The 21,829-nt window shown below is 37.0% G+C and overlaps 1 protein-coding gene across 2 annotated transcripts in view; it reads right to left on the reverse strand.

Annotated features, from left to right (window-relative positions):
* The window catches only part of UBR1 (ubiquitin protein ligase E3 component n-recognin 1), a 106,690-nt gene that overhangs the window by 41,288 nt on the left and 43,573 nt on the right, over positions 1-21,829 (reverse strand). For both annotated transcript variants that reach the window (XM_080930920.1, XM_080930921.1), the window contains 12 exons: positions 20,437-20,502; positions 20,105-20,206; positions 18,410-18,473; positions 15,536-15,660; positions 11,900-11,952; positions 10,473-10,575; positions 9,470-9,518; positions 8,937-9,091; positions 6,145-6,244; positions 5,236-5,345; positions 3,730-3,816; positions 1,557-1,738 (listed from right to left, as the gene is read on the reverse strand). In XM_080930920.1, the coding sequence (XP_080787046.1) occupies positions 1,557-1,738; positions 3,730-3,816; positions 5,236-5,345; positions 6,145-6,244; positions 8,937-9,091; positions 9,470-9,518; positions 10,473-10,575; positions 11,900-11,952; positions 15,536-15,660; positions 18,410-18,473; positions 20,105-20,206; positions 20,437-20,502 (1,196 nt within the window). The remainder of the gene's footprint in view (positions 1-1,556; positions 1,739-3,729; positions 3,817-5,235; positions 5,346-6,144; positions 6,245-8,936; positions 9,092-9,469; positions 9,519-10,472; positions 10,576-11,899; positions 11,953-15,535; positions 15,661-18,409; positions 18,474-20,104; positions 20,207-20,436; positions 20,503-21,829) is intronic.

Consider the following 21,829-nt stretch of genomic DNA (forward strand, 5'->3'; position numbering starts at 1 on the left):
AATATAAATAACTCAAATGCTCATCAGTGTGAGTTAACATGATATAGAACATTATACAATTTCAAAGGGTACTGCTCAACTGTAAAATCATAGATATAATAAATATATATCACTTATGTAAACAAAACAAAAGGTTGAATAACAATACCACATTTTTGTGATTACATGTTTGCATGTAATAGTATAATAAAAATTCTGACATATATACATAAAATCTTTTTGGCTTTTAGATAGTTTCACTTATGTGTAGCTTAGGCTAGTCTCCAACTCATTGTAGCTCAGACTAGCCTTGAACTTTCAACCTTTTTTTAACCTTTTAAATGCAGAGCTATACACATAGAACTTATAACCACAGAAGGCAGAAAAGGATATAGAACTTGGTCAAGTATCTCAAGGAACTTTAGCTTTATCTCTACCATTTGATTTTCAAAATGAAAAATATAGCAATATAACGTAATTAAAATAGTGAATAGAAAAAGCATTAAGATAAAAAATTAAAACATAAGATACTGAGAAATCACCCTTTATTAATATATTACTATGTATTATACATACACTGAAATATATTGTATATTTGTAAAAAATGATAACAGATATTTGTCAAGAGGCAAAATGTAAAAAATCAGCAAACAACTTTATATGAGTTAGTTCTCGAACTAATTAGCAACCAGAAAATGTTTACATTTTAGTTTTTGGTGCTAAGAATTGAGCTTCATGTGTGCGAGCAAGCACTCTACCACGGACCTTCACTCCTAGCCCATACATTTTGAACTCATGAGACTGAAGCATGTTCATACACTACTAGGAGTAGGTAATGACAGAGTCACCCAGAATCGCAATGTGGACCACCTGCTCAAGTTTTAACTTAGCCAGGAGTGGTGGGTTACACTCTTGATCCCAGCACTTGGGAGGCAGAGGCAAGCTGATCTCTATGAGTCTGTCTGGTCTACATAGTGAGTTCCAGGACAACAAAGGCTACAGAGTGAAACTAAACGTATGAAACTGGGGAGATGGCTCTTCTAGAGGACCAGGGTTCAATTCCCAGCCCCAACACGGCAACTCACAACCATTTGCAACTCCAGTTCCAGGCAATCTGGTACCCTCTCTTGCTTCTGTAAGCATCAGGTGCACACATGCTACATAAACAAATATGTACATAAAATGTCCACGCATATAAAAATATTTTAAAAGTCTAAAAGAAAAAAATTTAAAGAACTAAATATAAAAGAAAAGGAAACCATTGGTGTGGTGAGTTATCCCTGTCATTTCAGCACTTGGGAGACTGAGGCAGAATTGTTTCAAGTTCAAGGCCATCATTCACTAGTTTGGATGACCCTGTCTCAAGCAAGCAAACAAAAGAAAAACCAGTATAAATCACCTCTATTAGGTGATAGATTTATTTTCAGTTTATAATAATGGTAGTTCATTTTTCCTAGGAACAAAATACCAATGCATAGAAAATGTGGGTTAGTTTCTATTTTTGCTGTTCCCATCTTAATAATGATTTCAGAAGAATGCTTGGGTTTTTCATCTGAACTATTAATTTTCTGTTTTACCTCTCTTCTTCCATAACGGAGTCCTCCTTCCCTGTTCCTTCTGATGTGTTGTCATACATGAGCTTGTGGGTTTCGATGAAGTTTTTCTGTAAGGCGGACATCTGGGCCATGATCTTCTGCCGATGTCGCCTGGCAGCTTCAGCTTTTCTCTTGCGCTCCGCTTTTTCTTTATCCTGAGTAATCTGAATATTTAGTGACACCAAAATTAGATAGGATCTCCTGTTAAAAATTCATGTCTAGATAAATATCCTCCTTTTGATGCAGCAGTTATCAGATCTGACAAGGTAGACTTCAAACAGAAAGTAATTAGAGAGATAAGAAGGCTACTACATATTAATAAAGAGCAACCCTTCAAGTGGATGTAACAAGCTGGAGTGCACACACCTTTAATCCCAGCACTGGGAAGCAGAGGCAGGCAGATCTCTGTGAGTTCCAGGCCAGCTTGGTCTATACCGTGAGTTCCAGCACTGCCAAAGCTACAGAGAGAAACCCAGTCTTGACATCCCCCACCCCAAAAATATAACATTTATTAACACACACTAAATATTAGAACCCCAAATTTCATAAAACAAACACAGAAGGCATAAAAGATATAGGTCCTGAAAAATAACTCATGAAATAATGGTGCAGTCCACCATTAGCCAAGTAGATACAGGATATTCTACCTGACAGATAAGGATTATGTATTTTTCTCAGTGACATATGGAACTGTCTCCAAAATTGATCACACCATAGGCTACAAAGCAATACTTAACAAATATTTTAAAAATTAACTCTTTGCTTGGTTAGTTTTTGTTACTTTGTTTTGCTTTTCAAGACAGAGATTCATTGTGTAGGCCTGGCAGTCCTGGAACTCACTGTGTAGACCAGGCTGGCCTCACATTCACAGAGATCCTCCTGTCTCTGCCTAGACTACTGGGATAAAAGGCATCTGCTACTACCACCCAGAAGAATTAATTCTTTATATCAGATCACAATGGAAAGTAGAAGGCAATAAGAAAACCTACAGAAAAAAAGCTACAGAAAAAAAAAAAACTATAGGAAAAAAACCCTAAGAGATCTTAAATAAACAACCTAATGCTGCAGCTCATGGCTCTTAGAAAAGCAGCACTAAACCAATCCCAAACCCAGAAGATGGGAAGGCATTATAAAGATTAGGAAAGAAATTAATAAAATAGGGGCTAAATAAACAATGCATAAAATTGACTAAACAAAGACTCGGTTCTTTCAAAAATACTGACAAATCCTTAGCCAATGTGACAAAGAAAAAAATGTAAAGATGAAATTAGAATAAAGGGTGATATGTCACAAACTTCAATGAAATCCAGAGTATTATTAGAGAATAATTTGAAATTTTATATGCTGAGAAGCTGGAAAAACTAGAAGTGGCTAAATTTCTATGTGCATATGACCTACCAAAATTAAAACCAGAAGATAAAAATACCATAAAAGAGATTTATTACAAGTACTAAAGACTTAGCCCAGGCCTTTCACATGTGAGGCAAATGTTCTATCACACACTAACTTAAGTACAATGCATTTTCTTTTAGAAAAAGCAGCTAATAACTTCAAATAAGAACATTTTAATAATTAAGATAGATGTGATGGTGCGCACCTTTAATTCCAGCACTGGGAGGCAGAGACAAATGGATCTCTGTTAGTTTAAGGTCAGCCTGGTCTACATAGCTAGTTCCAGAACAGTAAGAGTTACATAGAGAGACCCTGTCTTAAAGAACAAACAAACAAAAAAAATATTCTAATAAATAAATATTGGCTAATTAATTCAATATTAGCAAAACATGATTTGAAATGTTATGGAAAATCATGACATCTAATTATCTAATTTTACTGAATATAAGATGTACCATTAATTCATACTTCCTAACAGATGAATACTATTGACTAAATTATGAAATGCCATTGACTGAAACATGTTCTAATTTTAGAGATAAAAGCATTTTAAAATTAATAAGGTATTTCTAACAGAGTTCACTGGGCATTAAGTCCCTCTGATCTTGTAAAATGCATACATTATATTGGGTTTATGTTAAGTGCAGTACAGAAGCATAGGAAAGATGAACAAAAATCCCCTATTTTGCCACAAAGTTTCTCCTAAAGAAGAAAAGTGACTCATATTCTAAGAGATGAAATAACTTTGCTATGGTGCTGTTACCTCCTCACTTTTAATGAACTCCAATCCTGAAGTGGTTGCCACAACTAAACAAGATTTTTCTCTTAATCGCTTCACTGTGTCAAACATCTGTGAAAACAGATAAAATATCAAGTTTGGTTAGACTGACCAGGAAGTCAGATTTTTTTTTTTTTAATCACTAATCTGATTCAGCCATCTTGTCTCAAAATGCCTTTGAGGTAAGCTACTTGATGTATTAGAAAAACAAAATTTAAAAAGTGACCCTGTCTGTGACAAACAATGCTGTTGGCCAAGCAGCCACCCACTGAGTTTCATTAAGTCTGTTGCTCTGAAACTATTTGTCTGGGGCTGGGGGTGTGGCACAGATTATTTATAAATGTTAAATTTTAAATGTTAATGGGAACTCTAACTTCCAAATGATTTTCTGACTTTGCCTTCTAAATAATTGGGATTACAAAGTATACCACTAAAGCCAGTTTAAAGTACATTTTTATCTTCAGAACGACAATACGCTTTTTATCCTGACCTATGAAGGGATCCCTGACACCCCTGACTTCCTTCTGTTTCGGTGATGCTGCCCTTGCTGCTGCACTGAGAGTGCCCTCTCTCCCTGGAACACTGATCGAGAGTGTGAGCACCAGCTCTAGAGAGACCCAGGGCTTGCTCTCACTCCACCTTCCCACACAGCCCTGATGAATATTTTAAAATATATGTACTTCACCTATGACACATGCTCCAGGAAAGCAAGTGTTTTGTGGTACTTGGGATACTCAGTAAATGTAACTGATAATGGCAGAAATGAATCTTATTATAATAATAAATGCCACAGAAATAGAAAAAAAAATACAGTTGTAGTAATTGATAGTAAGTGACTATACACATGAAGATAAACAGTGGCTGAATTCTAGCAGCAAGTAGACATTTATATACAGAATGGAATTACATATGTGTAAACAATTTAGTAATGATAATAAATGATGGTCAATTCTTGGATTTTTTTTTTATTTTTTAAATTATAATTACATTATTTTTCCTTTCCTACCTCCAAACTTTTTTATGTACTCATCCCTTGATATTTTTCAAAGATCAAGGCCTCCTTTTATAATATGCATATATGTATGTATATACATACGCATTCCTAAATCTAACCTGCTCTGTCTCCATAACATTACTTGCATGTGAACTTTTTTATGTGCTCACTATATCATACTTCAGATTTTTAAGAATTAATTTATGGTTCTGGTGATTGACTCAAGGACTCGCACATGCTAAACACACATTCTACCACTGATTTCCACTTTCAGCCCCTACACCATGCTTTTCATTACAATTTGAGAGCATGCTCTTTTTACTCATAAACGTAAAACAGTATGCAAAGTTATAGCAGTAGCAATCTCACACACCATCAAGTAACAAACTATTTAGGTTTGCATAAGTATATTCAGTGATATTTAAGTAAGAATGAATCACTCTGTGATGCATTTATCAAAACACAACTCATTAGACCAGTCTTCTGTTGTGATATACCTGGAGTATCCATGTTATCATGTCCTTCTGGCCTTCCAACTGAGGGATTCCTTTGAGTTTTTCCAAAAGCATTTGTATATTCTGAGCATTCATGGCTGAACTTCCCAATCCTTTTTTAAAATACAAAATTATATTAAAAGAAGATTATCTTCATAATTCTGTACTAGTTTATCTTTAGTGCCTATCATTCATCTGACGATTGAAGCTTGCCAGTCAGTACCCTCATTACCCTGATTTATGAAAGAAAAGAATATGTGATGACATGAAATACTGAGTTACGATTATGAATTATTAAGTACTAAATGGAAAGTTAGGGTGAGAAAAACTCCCATTGTTTTAAGTCTCTCTCTGCATCACCCACTTGCACTGCTAAGCAAGTGCTGCTCCTGATAAGCCACTCTTGCCGTCCCTGTCTTTGCTCACTGTCTACACAAAGTGCACAATGAGAGGAGCTACTGCAGAGATGCTGGAGTGGGAGGGGTTAGAGTCACACACAGAGAAGGCTCCAGGAATCGTCCAAATTAGTATAAAGAGAAAATCCGAGACTTTGCTTACAACTACTGGTTTTACAATTAATGTTTCAGGAATTTGCTTTGAACAAGACTGTCTTAGCACAAGAGCATTTTAATCTAAATCTATCCTATTCTTCAAAATTAGAAAAAAAATATGTACAAAAAGAAACACTTTCAGAAGACACACTTCTCTCCATTTATACTACAATCATGCCCAGGAAGAGAAGATCATGAAGTAAAAAATAATGCGCCAGGGAACTGAAAAAAAAAAGAATATGACTGGAAAATATTAATTAAAAACTAAACATGCTCGGCAAAATAAGTCATTTAAGGGTTGTAGTGGTTTGAATAGGTGTGGCCTCCGCAGACTCATGCATGTGAATGATGCTTCACGTACTTGAAGCCTTATGGTAGAAGTCAAAAGTCACTTCTTCTTCAGGAGCTTTCTGAAGCTGCTGCTTCTCCTCCAACAAGCCCAGTGCCAATATATGGAACGCCTGAAAAAGGGAGAACAAGGGTTTTTGAGTGCCTCTTCTTTAATTGGAGGTGCTAACATAAATAACCCAAATGAAAGAAAACAATAACCCAAATTGGACAAAATTTATAAACGAAGTTAACAGAAAGAGAATTCATGAGTACCTGTTTCAAATTAAGGAGGTATAGTTTAAAGTGACGGAAAGAATGTCACTTAAAAAATGATAGATTTGGTATTTACTACAAACTACAAAGCTGCCCAAAGGGTTTAGGAACCAGTTATTACACTGGTGATAAAGGGACATAAACTAGTTTTACATTTTAAAAAACCATTGTGACAACATCAGACAAAAATGTAAAGGAGCAGATTGTGTACTAGGAACTGGTGTGGCAAATACACTCATTTATGTAAGCAAAGATGTGTACAAGGATTCTCACTGTAATCTTATTTACTTGGAAAGCTGGGGGGAGAATGACCTAAGCCCACAAAGCCAAGATCACCCAGAGCAACATAGAGAGAACTTGTCATAAGCAAGAAAGCACACTAACCATGATCAGTGTTCGTCTTAGTGTTTTGTTATAATGAAACCCTAAAATCATACCCAAAGTCTACTAACAAGAGTTAAATGCATAATAATATTCATACAAAATGAGATAAACAAGCAACCAAGAGTGACAAAGACCTTTGGAATCGTTTGGAATAGTTTCCAGGATTTACCAAGCATTAACAGTGTTTAAGAGATAAGGACACTGGGAGCCATGGAGAAATTTTTAACTGGAGTTCAAATAAAGCTCTACAATATTGACTGTAGCACTGCAAATACTTGTCACTGAGATACAAGAAGAGCATGGACCTACAGACCAGTAACAGCAGGAGAGAGGGGTAGAGATTATTCAGTTAAATGGGCATTAAATAAATGTTTAATTATAGCTGCCATAAGATGGCAGAATTAAGTAATTTATTAATTAGGGGTACCAAGAAACAAGGTATAGTTGCTCATATGTATACTCTTAGCCCTCAGGGTGCTGAGGCAGAAGGATTGCTACAAATTTAAGGCTAGCCTCGGAATAAGGGAGTTGCAGTCCACCTTGTACGATAGTATGCAATCCTGCTTCATATATAGATAGGTAGATAGACAGACAGACAGACAGACAGAAAAAACAAATAGAGCTGTAATTTTGGCTTAGTGTTAGAGTTCTTATCTAGTATAGAATATCTCCTCGGACCATTCACCAGCACCACCAAAACTAAACCAAACAAAATAAATATATGCCTATAAAAACATAATGCACTGGGAGGTGGTAGCATATGCCTTTAATTCTAATACTCAGGAGGCAGAGGCAGGTGGATCTCTGTGAGTTCAAGGCCAGCCTGGTCTACAGAGCAAGTTCCAGGACAGCCAGGCTATACATTGAAACCCTGTTTCAAAGAAAAAAATAAAACAGAAACAGCATGATGCAGTGTGTTATGGACTCACTAACACGAGGAGACTTGTTTTTGTTGTTGTTACTCAGGAGAAGGAGCTGGGAGATGTTGGGAAATTTTTAACTGGAGTTAAAAAAAAACAGGGTTTCAGAGTAGTTCATGGAATAGCACAGGAATAGATTATGTTCCAAAAGAGCTTATCAATCGCATGGATTCTACTTCCCAGTATCTTTGCAGTTAATGCAACCAATAAGAGGCTTCCCAGGAATACAGGAATACCTTTAATCACCATAATGTGTCGAGATTACAAAAGTACAGGGTACATCATAATTAAATTTCTACAAAGATCCTAACCACAAGTATTACAAAAGGAAATAAGGGCAGAAGACATTTTATAGATCTTGAACTTGTTTTCAGTCCTTGGTTTATCAGAGATCACACCATCTTTAAAATCCAACTTCTTGGCTATCTTCATCTGTAGCATCTCTCAAGAAGGGAGAGGGCAGCCTTGGCTAGCCCATGATTACCATGCCATTCTCCCAGCCAGTCAGGGTTAAACAGCAGGGGAGGGCAGAGTGGGGCAGGGAGAGCAGAACTGGGAAGACTTGGGGAGAGAGGGATCCAGCCCCTGCTTTCTGTCAAAATCAATGTTGAAAAAGGAGAAGAAAAAGCAGAATGCCTTCCATGCTCATGCATCTTTCCATAATCTTTCATTACTTTCCTCTTCATCACTATTCCTGGGCCTACCATGACCAAAACCAGAAATTTCACAAAGCAGGAAAGGAGAGGGGCCTAAGGGTTGGCATGCCTGGTACCTAGATGTGGCCCAGGATAAGGAAGCCGCCTTGGAGAGAGAGCTGAGGAACATATCAGGGAGAAACAAGGGGCCAGGGGAAAAACGACAGACAGGTGGTAGACAAGCAAGATTGCAACCTCTGGGGCACGTTCAGATTTGGCCCTGGATAACCAGTAGAGGGATTCTACATATTCAGATGTTGACATTCAAGTTTTTCCAAGACCACTTACTTGATTAATCCTTCCCAGGCTTTGCTCTCACTTCCTAGTTATCCCTATCCTATGCACTTTTTTGAATATTTTAAAACATGAATAGTTCCCAAGAATAGACATGTTAAAAACTCGAGAATGTATCAACAGAGAAACTTGAGCTACAATTAAACTATTTTAATGATACCTAAATATCATATGTTTCTGATATGGACTGACATTAATCCAAGAATTGTTTTTCAGATTCCACAAGAACTCAAAGAAAGCATTGCAGATAAACATACCATTTGGAGCATTCCTTCTGTCCACAGATTAGACTCTGTGTCCACTGCCCGCTCAAAGATGGTCCTGAGAATGTACATCATCACATCACAGTGGAGAAGGTTAATTACTTTGCTGAAAGCAGGACAGAACTCAGGAGGAGGTGGTGGCGGCAATGCTGTTGGGGGAACAGAATACATGGGGGAAAGATACAAACATTTTTATTTGAACTGCCCTAACACACTAAATTGAAAATATGAAAACTCAAGGTAAAGGCAAAATAACATGGTTTTTCTCTGCTTCTAAGTAGTGAAGACAATAGTGTCAAGGGATGTAGGCTGCTGGACCAGCCTCCCAAAGTAAGTTCCATCTGCCGGCAACTCAAAGGCTCATTCCTGTTGGTCACATCTTAATAAAGAAATGGAAAGAGGCTCTTTTATATTTCCTTTAGTTTCCCCCTTCAAATCAGCAAAACACTCACACACACGCGTGCGCGCACGCGCGCACACACACACACACAAGTCAAAATGAAGTCAGTTCTGAATCTCAATTTTACCTTCATCTTTATTTTCTTGTTTTCTTCTTTTCTTCTGCATATGTTCAGCCTATTAAAGAAAAAGAAAAAGTAAAAACTATCATTACATACACTGCTGATAGCAAGCACAAAACAAGTAAATACTGTATAAAAAGAAAAACTAAAAAGATTGACCCACTTACTAAACTGCTTTATATACTAATTTAAAATATATTCAAAATATTACTTGAACTAGAAACCAAGTAGTTGTCTTAGAGAAGGCACCACAAGATGAGTGAGGTCTGATTCTCATTCGGAACCTCACCCTGTTCGTTTGGTCAGAAAGACCTCCAAGCCGCTATCTGGTACATGGTCTTCCATGACAGTGTGCAACTTTAGTCTGTATCTGTATTATATTTAATGTACTTATTAAATGAAAGTTCCTGTGAGACAGCAGCAGACAGCCTGATGCAAAGGCAGCAGCAGCAGCTTGCTCAGCCCCATCCATGTCTGACTTCAGATCATCATGAAGAGGAAGCCACGGTAGAGCAGAGCATTTCCCACAGTGGCAGCAAGCAAGCCCATGCTGGCAGTAGCCAGTCTCCTTCCCACTCCTCTGTAAATTATTCAGCTTAGTCAAAGGTCAACACCAGCTATCACCAAACCAAGTGACCACTCATCATCATTCAAGGACCAACAGACACTATGTGCCTGTCAGTGTTGTAAAAGACCAGAAAGAATGAGAGAGAGGGAGAGGAAGGGAAGGAGGAAGAGGACTGTCCTAAAGAAGCCTGACAGCCAGCTGAAGCATGTGACTGAAGTGAAGGACACATCCCTGAATTCTCTTCTCCTGTAGCAACTATAACGGACATCTCTGCTACAGTCAAGTAGACCTAAATATTGTCTATATACGAGGTTACTAAGTTTTTACTTGTCTTGGATGAATTAACACCCTCTACTGAGAGCCACCATGAAACTACTTTTCTGTAGATTGAGAAAACATGCAGGACTTCAGATTTATTTATGAAAAGGATATTCTCCCTACCTTGCTATGCTGTGTTTTAGAGTAATGGTAAAAGTACATATTGAAGTCTTTCAGTGATTCGTCTTTCAATTCATAAACTCCATGGCCTGATACACCCGGTTTCCTAAAGCAACAGACAACACAAAGGAAAAAGAGTATTTATGGTTTTGTTTTCACAGTTCTGATGCCAGACAAAGACTCTAAAATTTAAAATTCCTATTAAAATTTTATCTTAGAAATGATCATTTTAATTCTGTGGTAGTAAAAAATACACTGAATACAAAATCCTCACAACAGTGACATTATTATTGAATAATTATGAAATTCAAACAAATTGGGAAAGTTTGCTCTGAGCTAGGTGGAACTGACAGTTTGCGTACTTAGATTCCCAGACTTCGTTTATAGAGTCTGGGTTTAGAGGTGCAGGTTAAATTACGGAATACTACTTGACTTAGGGTCAAGCTTCAAACGGTAGAGAACAAATCATTAGCAAACTGTTATAACAATAGTATGAAATCCTCTAAAAGCACCACAGCTAAAAGGAGCATACCATATTTGCTATGAACATTCAGCATCTTTAAGTTTTTGTCCAATTCTTAACTTAAAAGATATCATTAAACACTGCTAATAGGGAAAGCACCACATGCTATTGTATAAGTTATTCACAATTGGTAGTGAGCTAGAGAGATGACTCAGCATTTAAAAGCACTGGCTGCTCTTCCAGAGGACCCAGTACCCACTTGGCAGCTCACAACTGTCTGTTAACTCCCATTCCAGAGGACCTGGCATCCTTACACTGACATATATGCAGGCAAAACATGAATGAATATAAAAATGAATAAGTCTTTCTAAAAACCCAATAGAACCACTCTAAACACAATAATATCTCAAGTCAAAATACATTAGCAGTATCAATTTTCTATTTGTTTTATTGGATATTCTCTGTATTTACATTTCAAATGTTATTCCCTTCCCCAACTCCTATACCCCCCCAGTATCAATTTTCTAAAACTCAAAAATTAATCCAATTAACATTTTTACCTTACCACAAAGAGTGAAAGGATTATAAAATACCCTTTAATTCTACTGGAGAAAAATCTAAGATTAGCATATAAAACAAAAGTTTGTAAAACAATGAAGTCACAGCTTCAAAGTATGGGGAAAGAGTTATCAGACAGTATTATTAGCTTACTGTCTAAATCACCTAATATCACTAAATCTCTCACTAGCCTGCTACACAAAGAACCTCATTTTGTCAACAAACACATTGAATTGCTTCATCACTAAGCAGTCAGTCAGTGCCCAGCATCCCCAGTCTCTCCCTCTGCTCCATAGTATATTCTCATTACCGGGTACTCTAAAAATCAGATGTTCTAAAAAATATCCAGAGAATAAAAGTAAAGATCAGCCTTTCTCTCAGAAAAGGAAAAAAAAAATTAAACACTTACTTAAATGTGGCCACTTTGTTTATGACATTCTCTAAACCAGTTTCATTATTTTCCTGTAGAAACAACATTTTTTTTTGTCATTTTTACCTTCCGGTAATAATTTTTGCTTCTCTTACTGTGAACTGAAATACATCTTAAACTTCATCTTTGAAGTACTTTTTATACAATAAATTAATACACTGCAGTGTTGTATTAAAGTGCATATGAAAGTTGGGTGGTGGTGGCACATGCCTTTAGTCCCAGTACTCAGGACACAGAGGCAGGCAGAGCTCTGTGAGTTGGAGACCAGCCTGGTCTCCAGAGTGAGTTCCAGGATGGCCAGGACTACACAGAGAAACCCGGTCTGGGGAGGAGGGGTGGGTAAAAGAAAAAAGGAAAAAAAGTACATATAAAGTCAATATGTTGTAGGGGAATAACTTTTAAGATACACAATCTTATGTATGAATAGCAAAAGATAAGTCAGCTCTCTGAGTTTGCCTTCATGTGTGTCCACACATATACAATTTTTAAACCCATCCTCCTTTATTTTCTTCTTTTTGTTTTTTTGGATGGTATTAGAATTTAACTCAGGGCCTGTAGGAGCATTCTATCACTCAGCAATAAACTCAGTGGTTAAAAAGAAGCTATATTTCATCCCAGGGATGGAGGGATGGTTCAATATATGGAAATCCATCAACATAATCCACTATATAAACAAACTCAAAGGAAAAAAAACTATATGATCATCTCATTATATGCTGAGAAAGCATTTGAAAAAATTTAAAACCCCTTCATGTTAAAAGTATGGGAAAGATCAGGAATTCAAGGCCCATACCTTAACATAGTAAAAGCAATAAACAGCAAAGCAGTAGCCAACATCAAACTAAATGGAGAGAAATTTGAAGCAATCCCACTAAAATCAGGAACTAGACAAGGCTGGCTGCCCACTAGTTCCCTACCTATTCAATATAGTACTCAAGTCCTAGCCAGAGCAATTAGACAACAAAAAGAGGTCAAAGGGATACAAATTGGCATGGAAGAAGTCAAAAAAATCACTATTTGCAGATGATATGATAATATACTTAACTGACCCCAAAAATTCCACCAGGGAACTTCTAAACCTGATAAATAATTTCAGCAAAGATATAAATTTAGATATGAAATTAACTCAAACAAATGAGTAGCTTTCCTCTACTCAAAGGATAAACAGGCTGAGAAAGAAATTAGGAAAATGACACCCTTCAAAAGAGTCACAAACAATATAAAATACATTGGTGTGACTCTAACCAAGCAAGTGAAGGATCTTTATAACAAGAACGTCAAGTCTCTGAAAAAAAGAAATCAAAGAAAATCTCAGAAGATGGAACGATCTCCCATGCTCATGGGTTGGCAGGATTAATATAGTAAAAATGGCCATCTTACCAAAAGTAATCTATAGATTCAATGCAATTCCTATTAAAATTCCAACTCAATTCTTTATAGAGTTGGGAAGAGCAATTTGCAAATTCATTTGGAATTTGACAAAAAAATCCAGGATAGCAAAAACTATTCTCAACAATAAAATAACTGCTGGGGGATCACGATCCCCAATCTCAAGCTGTATTACAGATCAATCGTGATAAAAACTATATGGTACTGGTACAGAGAAAGGCAGGTAGATCAGTGGAATAGAACTGAAGACCCAGAAATGAATCCACACACCTATGGTCACTTGATCTTTGAGAAAGGAGCTAAAACATCCAGTGGAAAAAAGACAGCATTTTCAACAAATGGTGCTGGTTTAACAAGAGGTCAGAATGAAGAATGCAAATCAATCCATTCTTATCTCCTTGTACAAAGCTCAAGTCCAAGTAGATCAAAGACCTCCACATAACACCAGGTACAGTTAAACTAATAGAGGAGAAAGTGGGGAAGGGCCTCAAACACATAGGCACTGGGAAAATTTCCTGAACAAGAACTCCAATGGCTTATGCTCTAAGATCAAGAATTGACAAATGGGACCTCATGAAACTGCAAAGCTTCTGTAAGGCCAAGGACACTATCATTAGGACAAAACGGCAACCAAAGGATTGGGAAAAGATCTTTGCCAACCCTACATCTGATAGAGGACTAATATCTAATATATAAAAAGAACTCAAGAAGCTAGACTCCAGAGAATCAAATAACCCTATTTAAAAATGGAAGACAGAGCGAAACAAAGAATTCTCAACTGGGGAATATTGAATGGATGAGAAGCACCTAAAGAAATGTTAAAAATCCTTAGTCATCAGGGAAATGCAAATCAAAATGACCCTGAGATTCCACCTCACACCAGTCAGAATGGCTAAGATCAAAAACTCAGGTGAGAGCAGATGCTGGCAAGGATGTGGAGAAAGAGGAACACTACACCACTGTTAGTGGGATTGCAAGCTGGTACAACCACTCTGGAAATCAGTCTGGCAATTCTTTAAAAAAACTGAACATAGTACTTAACCTGAGGACCCAGCTATACCACTCCTGGACATATACCCAAAAGATGCTCTAACATACAACAAGGACACATGCTCCACCATGTTCATAGCAGCCTGATTTATAATAGTCAGAAGCTGGAAAGAACCCAGATGTCCTTCGACAGAGAAATGGATAGAGAAAATGTAGTACATTTATATAATGGAGTACTGCTCAGCTATTAGAAACAATGATTACATGAAATTCTTAGGCAAATGCATGGATCTAGAAAATATCATCCTTAAGTGAGGTAACTGAATCCCAAAAATACACTAACCCAAAAGCCTGGATTACCCAAGATACAATTCACAGACACATGAAGCTCAAGAAGGATGAACAAAGTGCAGATGCTTCAGTCCTTCTTAGAAGGGGAACAAAAGTATTCACAGGAGGAAATACAGAGACAAAGTTTGAAGCAGAGACTGAAGCAAAGGCCATCCAGAGACCGCCCCACCTGGAGATCCACCCCATATACAGCCACCAAACCCAGACAATATTGCTGGCAGTCAACCATTGGACTGAGAATAGGGTTTTTAATGGAGGAATTAGGAAAAGGATTGAAGAAGTTGAAGGAGTTGAAAATACCAACCAACCAGAGCTCCCAGGGACTTAACCACTATCCAAAGAGAACACATGGATAAACCCATTGCTCCAGCTGCACATGTAGCAGAGGATGACCTTGTTGGGCATCAATGGGAGGAAAAGCCCTTGGTCCTACCAAGGCTCGATGCCCCATTGTAGGGGAATATCAGGGTGGGGAGGTGGGATGGGGTAGGTGTGTGGGTGAACACCCTCATAGAAGCAGGGGTAATGGGGATATGATGGAGGTATGAAGGGGAAACAGGGAAATGGGATAACATTTGAAATGTAAATAAAATATATCCAATAAAATTATGTTGTGTACTTAAACAAACAAACAAAAACAGAAAGAAGAAGGGGGGCTGAAATGTAAACAGAGGCTAGGAGGGCGGCTCAGTGGTGAAAAGCACTGGCTGGGTTAGTTCCCAGTGCCCATATGTTGGCTCACAACTAACTATGGCTTCAGTACCACAGGATACAACACCCTATAAGAACACCAGGCATGCATAAAATACACTTACAAACATGTAAGGAAAACACCCAAACACATAATTTTTTTAATTTTTTTTTTTTAAAGAAAAGTAGACTTACATTCTCAGGTAGGTTTCTGGCAATGGCACTGTGTGGCATGGGCTCAATGCAAAGTAAGTGAGTGACCTCTCTCATTATAACCTCCTCTTTAGTAACATTTCCCACTCCGGGTACATAACGTTCTCCTAATACAACAAAGAACAAAACCAGAAAATTTCATTCATTTCTATTCAAGTTTTGTTTAACAGACATTATTTATACCCAAAACATTGCATTAAATTAGTTCTACAAAGACAAGTCAAGATTATTTCAATATTTTTCCAAAATCAAACCATGAACTATTTGTTGAGAGAGAAAAACTGTCCAGTGACCTGAAGAATCCAGCCCTTGTTTTAATTTGCAGTAATCCCAGCACTTAGGAGGCTGAGATAGGACAATCACAAACAAAAAGGCTAGCCTGGTTCACATAATAAGACCTGGTTTCAAAAGTCAAACTGATAGACTGAAGAGATAGCTCAGTGGGTAAAAACACTTATTTTCCTTAGAGAGGCCTCAAGTTCTATCCCTGGAACCTCTGTCAGGACACCCACATCTGCCTGCTATTCCAGCTGCAGGGGATCCAATGTCTTTGAATTCAAAGGGTACCTGCACTCACATGCACACACCTACACCCACACTAAAAATAATAAATTGTTAATGTCAGGTTGGCACATGCCTTTAACACTAGCACTTAAAAGGTAGAGAGAGGCAAATCTCTGTGAGCTAGAGGACAGATTGCTTACATAGTGAGCTCCAGGTCAGCTAGAACTATACATTAAAACCCTGTCTCAAAAAGAAAACAAAATAAAACTAAACTAAAAGAAAATAAAAATAAACTGCAAAAACTAAAACAAAAAACAAACAGGGCTTTCCTAGAGGTTAAGAACTCATGTTACACAATCACAAAGACTAGAGTTTGGATCCCAGTACCTGTGTAACAAGCCAGATGTCTCAAAAACGCTCCAGCTATAAGAGGTCTGATGCCCTCTTCTGTCTCCCACATACATGCAGAAGAACACACACACACACACACACACACACACACACACACACACCCCTATAGACTCACACAGATATACAGAAAAGCACAAACACAGAGGCAGAAGACACAGAAAGAGACAAAAAGACAGAAATAAAGGAGTACATTTAAAAAGGAACAAAATGAAAACTGAGATGTTACATTAATGGTTTAAATCATAAAACAGGATTATTTATCAAGCCTAGGACTCACACATGCTAGGCACATATGCTATCACTGAGCTACACACCCAGGTCCAGGTTACAAATAGATAAAAAAAAACCCTGTCAAATGGAAATTAGAAATTGTTAAATCAAGTATAGGAATGTCTCTTGTGTCAATATCTAAGTTCCATTGCTTCAAGAAGACATTTGAGCATATGGCACCCTAGGATTTCTTAAGTGTTTATATGTGCAAATTACTTTGTGTAATGTGAACATGTGTGTATGCAGATGTGGTGTGTGTGTGTGTGTGTATGTGTGTTTGTGTGAAGGGTCTTGCTCTTTACCTTATTTCTACACTAGGATTGCTCACTGAATCTGGAGCTCACACATGTAGCTAACCCTGCTGGCAAACCTGCTCTCTAGGGATCCTCCTGTCTGATCTCAGTTCTGGAATTACTGGTGTGTGCTGCCTGCCTGCCTCCCCCACTTATATTTGTATTGGAGATTGAACTCAGGTCCTTGTGCCTTCACATGAGAAACATTACCAATGTGAGCCACTACCATTGTCCAGCTGAAATTTTTATTGACAAACATTCATTAAACACAGTAACAGGTTCCATAAGAATAATTCTTTCAGGTGTGTCATGTATTTTGTCCACATTCAGCTCCCATACTATCCTTTCCCATCACTGGCCTCCTCTTTAACCCACCGACACTCTGCCTTCATGACCTATATACTTACCAGTAGTTTCCAACACTATATTATCTATAAAAGGCCTGTGACATCTAGAAGAGATCATTTTAGATAATCTCTAAATCATACACATTTCACAAAGAATTTGTTAAATGATTTATTTCCAAGAACTCATTTTCACACTTATAAATTTTATAGTTTTAAATTTTATTGTATAATGTTCATATATATATGTATGTATATATATTTACCAAAGGGGTATCCCCCAGGTTCACAGTCCAGAAGCAACCTTAGAGTAGGTTCCTTTCACACTGTATGGATTAGGAATCTGAAACTCAAACATTATATAGCATGTTCTTAATAACTGAAAGCAAGGCCAAGACTTTATAATCTAACTCCTAATCCACATATTTTCTACTTATTTATATTTTTCCCATTATAAACCAGATAAGGGGCTTGGAAGATGGTTCACTGGTTCAGAGCATTTACTGTTGTTGCAGAGGATCCAGCCCAGTTTTGTTCCCAGTACCCGTACATGTAGCTCACAACCATCTTTCTCACTCTAACATGTATGCAAACTAATTTGCAAAATTGACATGATAAAACATTTAAATTAGACTGAGGGCATATTTAAATTTTATGCACATATGTCAATGTTAGCACTAAATAAGTAGATTTTTTAAAACCCTATGTTTATACCCAGGGTATTTATACCTTGACCTCTGAATTCCAACCATAAAAAAAATCAAATATAAAAATTAAGAGGTTACTGAGAATGAAGTTTAGTGGCAGAGCACTTGTCAAACATGTGAAAGGTCCTGGGTTTGATCTCCAATACCGAGGGAAAAATATGCAAGGTCCACTTTTAAAGAACTTTCTAAATCTATCCATCACACAAATCACATTAATTTTGGAGATTTCATGTAGCATTTATAATAGAAGACAAATACCAATTATATTTTATTAACGTTCTCTAAAAACTAAATCATATTCTAATTCAAATTTTGTTTTAAGCTTACCCACAATATAGATGAGGACCTGAAGCATTTCTTCTATTAATGTATTATACTGTTTAATCAAATCCTACAGAATTAAAAAAAAAGTTACGTAAGAACCGCAAACTCCAAGTCTGTATTTCTTGATTAGATGCAAGGTCCACCCAGTCTAGAGTTTTTTTCTGAGTACAGCCAGAGGCAGGAAACAAAACTCCCACCAGACACATGAAGTACGGTTGTCAGAAGTACACTTTTCCATTACCATCACCCCCACATTGTTACTTGTCCTAAGTCAACAAACTCCAATCTTTCCCCCTCTCTGCTCTTAGCTTCCTTCTCACTTGGAAGAGTGAGAACATGGCTTAGAGTACATGTCCTAGGTAAGGTAAGAATATTGTTCCCTAAATATGTTTACTTAGGTTCTTCCAATAAACCAATTATTTTCACTGAGGGTAAAGTGACAAAAATATTGTTTCCTTTCTATAGCCTATTATTTGGGCCTCTGGAAGTGACTTTGAAGTTATAAGAATGGGATTTAATACAGTTAAAACAGTCAAGGTTGCCCCTTGTTGGTGACTGCTCACACCTTTAATCCTAGCATTCAAGAGGCATAGGCAGGTAGATTTCTGAGTTTGAGGCCAGCCTGGTTTATAGAACAAGTTCCAGCACAGCCAGGGCTACACAGAGAAACCCTGTCTTGAAAAACTAAAACAAAAAACCAAAACCACCACAACAAACCAGTCAAGATTACTTTATAAACTAGTAAACAATACAGATGTGTCAGGGCACTATAAGACAAACAGAAATTGTGAAAAATATAACCAGTATATAAAAAATACTAAAATAAACATTTACAAGAATAGAAAGGGAAAAAAGATTTTAAAAAATACAAAAGAAAAGCACCAACAATTCATTAACTGGCCAAAAACCAATGATAATGAACCAAAATAATGAAAATATGTGCCACCTTTCACTATTGATGTGATATTAAAAGCCCCATGCTATCAGAAATATATACACACCAATCTGCTGATACTTATCAAGAGCCTTAAGTAAAAACGTGCTGTTTTATTCATCAAATTCACACATAAAATTTATTGTAAAACAAATGCTTTCTACATACAACAGAACTGCAAAAAAGACTTTAAAATGGCACATGTAGAATAAAGCTTTTGCTTTCAAAACAAAGTACTGATATTTTATTTTTCTGAAGACAGTTGTTAATTGACATCTCTTTTCTTTGTTGATCTATATAGAGCATAAGTTTTCTAGAGTGAAAAGAAAAAAAGTGTGTTTGCATATTTGTGTATTCTATGTGCATGTGTGATGTTTGGAGGTATAGATATTCCATAGTATGGCATAAACCATGGCTCCTAGACATCTAGGGCATTTCAATCAGAACATCAAAATCCAAGGATGCTCAAGTCCCAAATAAACTGACGTAGTATATATGCATAATCTATACACATCTTACTGTATACTTTAAAAACACATCTTTATTACCTATAATACCTAATACAAATGTAAATACTATCTAAATAGTGACTATATAGTACTCTTTACACATTAATACAGACACAATTTTTAAAATGTCTATCTGATCCTTATTATGATGTATCTGTATGGAAGGCTAATTGTATATACAAAGAATGGATATGTAAAGATAGTTACAAAAATATGACTTTGGAATTAATTCACACACCAGTTTCCACAGCTTACCTGGTCTTTTGTGGATATGGTCTTGTTAAAAGCATCAGCAAGTTCATACCTTTGAAGTACCAGTAACAAGAACTTGTTGGGATCCATTATAGATGCTCCAATCTGTGAAAGAAATCAAGTGTCACATTTCTTGTATATTATAGGAACACTTGTCTCTAATAGTCCCTTTAGAAAATTACACAATAATTTTGCAGAAAATAATAGATTGCCCATTCCATTTCTATGCCATCATGTTCAGTTGATGGTGAGAGAATCTCAAGTTAGAAACTGTATCTCCTCTTATTTTAAGAAAGAAACAAACAAATCTAATGGAGAGTAACTGAAATAGGTACCTGAAGCATAATGATATCTTTATCATACATTTCTTCCCTGCATTTAACATCTTGATAATAGAAAACCTGTAAAAGAAATGGTAGACAGATGCTAAAGGAACTGATTTGCAATAAACATCTTTTTTCACCATGTATGTGTACATTTACATGTGGATGGGCATATGTGCACTCCTGTGTTTGGAGACCAGATGTTAACATCAGCTGTTTTCCTCACTTGCTCTCCACTTTATATACTGAGTCAGGGTCTCTCACTTCAGTCTGGACCTCCTTGATCTGGCTAGTCTAGCTAGCCAGGTTGCTATGAGGACTTTTTGACTCAGCTTCCTACAACTATGATTACAGCGGCTGCCATAGCAACCTAACTTACGTGGATGCTAGAACCCAAAACTCTGGTCCTCCTGTGTGTGCAACAAGAGCTTTATCCACAGAGACATCTTCCAGCCCTCAGAAAACATTCTTAACAATAGGTCTCAACTAGATGGCTCAACAGGAAAAGATGTCACCAAGCCAACACCCTGACCCATATGGTGGAAAGAAAAAACCAATTCCTTAAAGGACTTTTCATTAGCTAGAAATCTCTGGAAATTATTAGTTTTTGAAAGTAAATCAATTCTACACCAAATCTAGGTATGGCAGTTCAAATATGTAATTGAAACTGAGCTAAGAGGACTCATAGGTTTGAGCCCAATCTGGTATACAAAGATCCTGTTTCAAAACAAGAGTAACAATAATGGCTGCCCATTATGTATAGGGAAGTAGATTCAATATCTCTCATTTTAAAAAAGGAAAAAAAAAAAGAATATAAAAAGAAAAAACACCATTTTCTTCTAAGTGGTATCTTTAAGTTGTTCTCTGGTCTTTTAAGAAAAGTACTCCCATTTTCCCTAAAGCATAAGGAAAATTAATTAAGGTAGTCGTTGTTGTTTTTAAATAGTACTTGGGGCTGAACACAGATCTGCACTCAAGGATTTTAGCACTGAGTTACATCCTCAATCAATAGGGTAGTCTTTGATTAGGGCAGATTCAATCACCACCATAGAAACAAAACAAAACAACAGCAAAAGGACAAATAGAGGCTGGAGAGATGGCTTAGGGGTTAATAGGACCTGATGCTCTTCCCAAGGACTTGGGTTTGATTGCCAGCACCCACGTGGCAGCTCACAGTCATCTATAACTGTAGTCCCACTGATGCTGCATGACATACACGGTGCTCAAACAGACATATGAGCAGACAAAACACTCACACATACATGTGTGCTCATGTGTGCACACACACAGATATAAAATAAAAACAGGACAGTTGGTGGGAAGACTCAGTGTCTCAAAGGATAAGTTAATGAGAGACCCCTATGCTACTACTGGCTCTCACCTACCCATCTAGCTCCATATTCAT

This window comes from Micromys minutus (genome assembly GCF_963924665.1).
Source record: "Micromys minutus genome assembly, chromosome: 17".
Classification (NCBI taxonomy): Eukaryota; Metazoa; Chordata; class Mammalia; order Rodentia; family Muridae; genus Micromys; species Micromys minutus.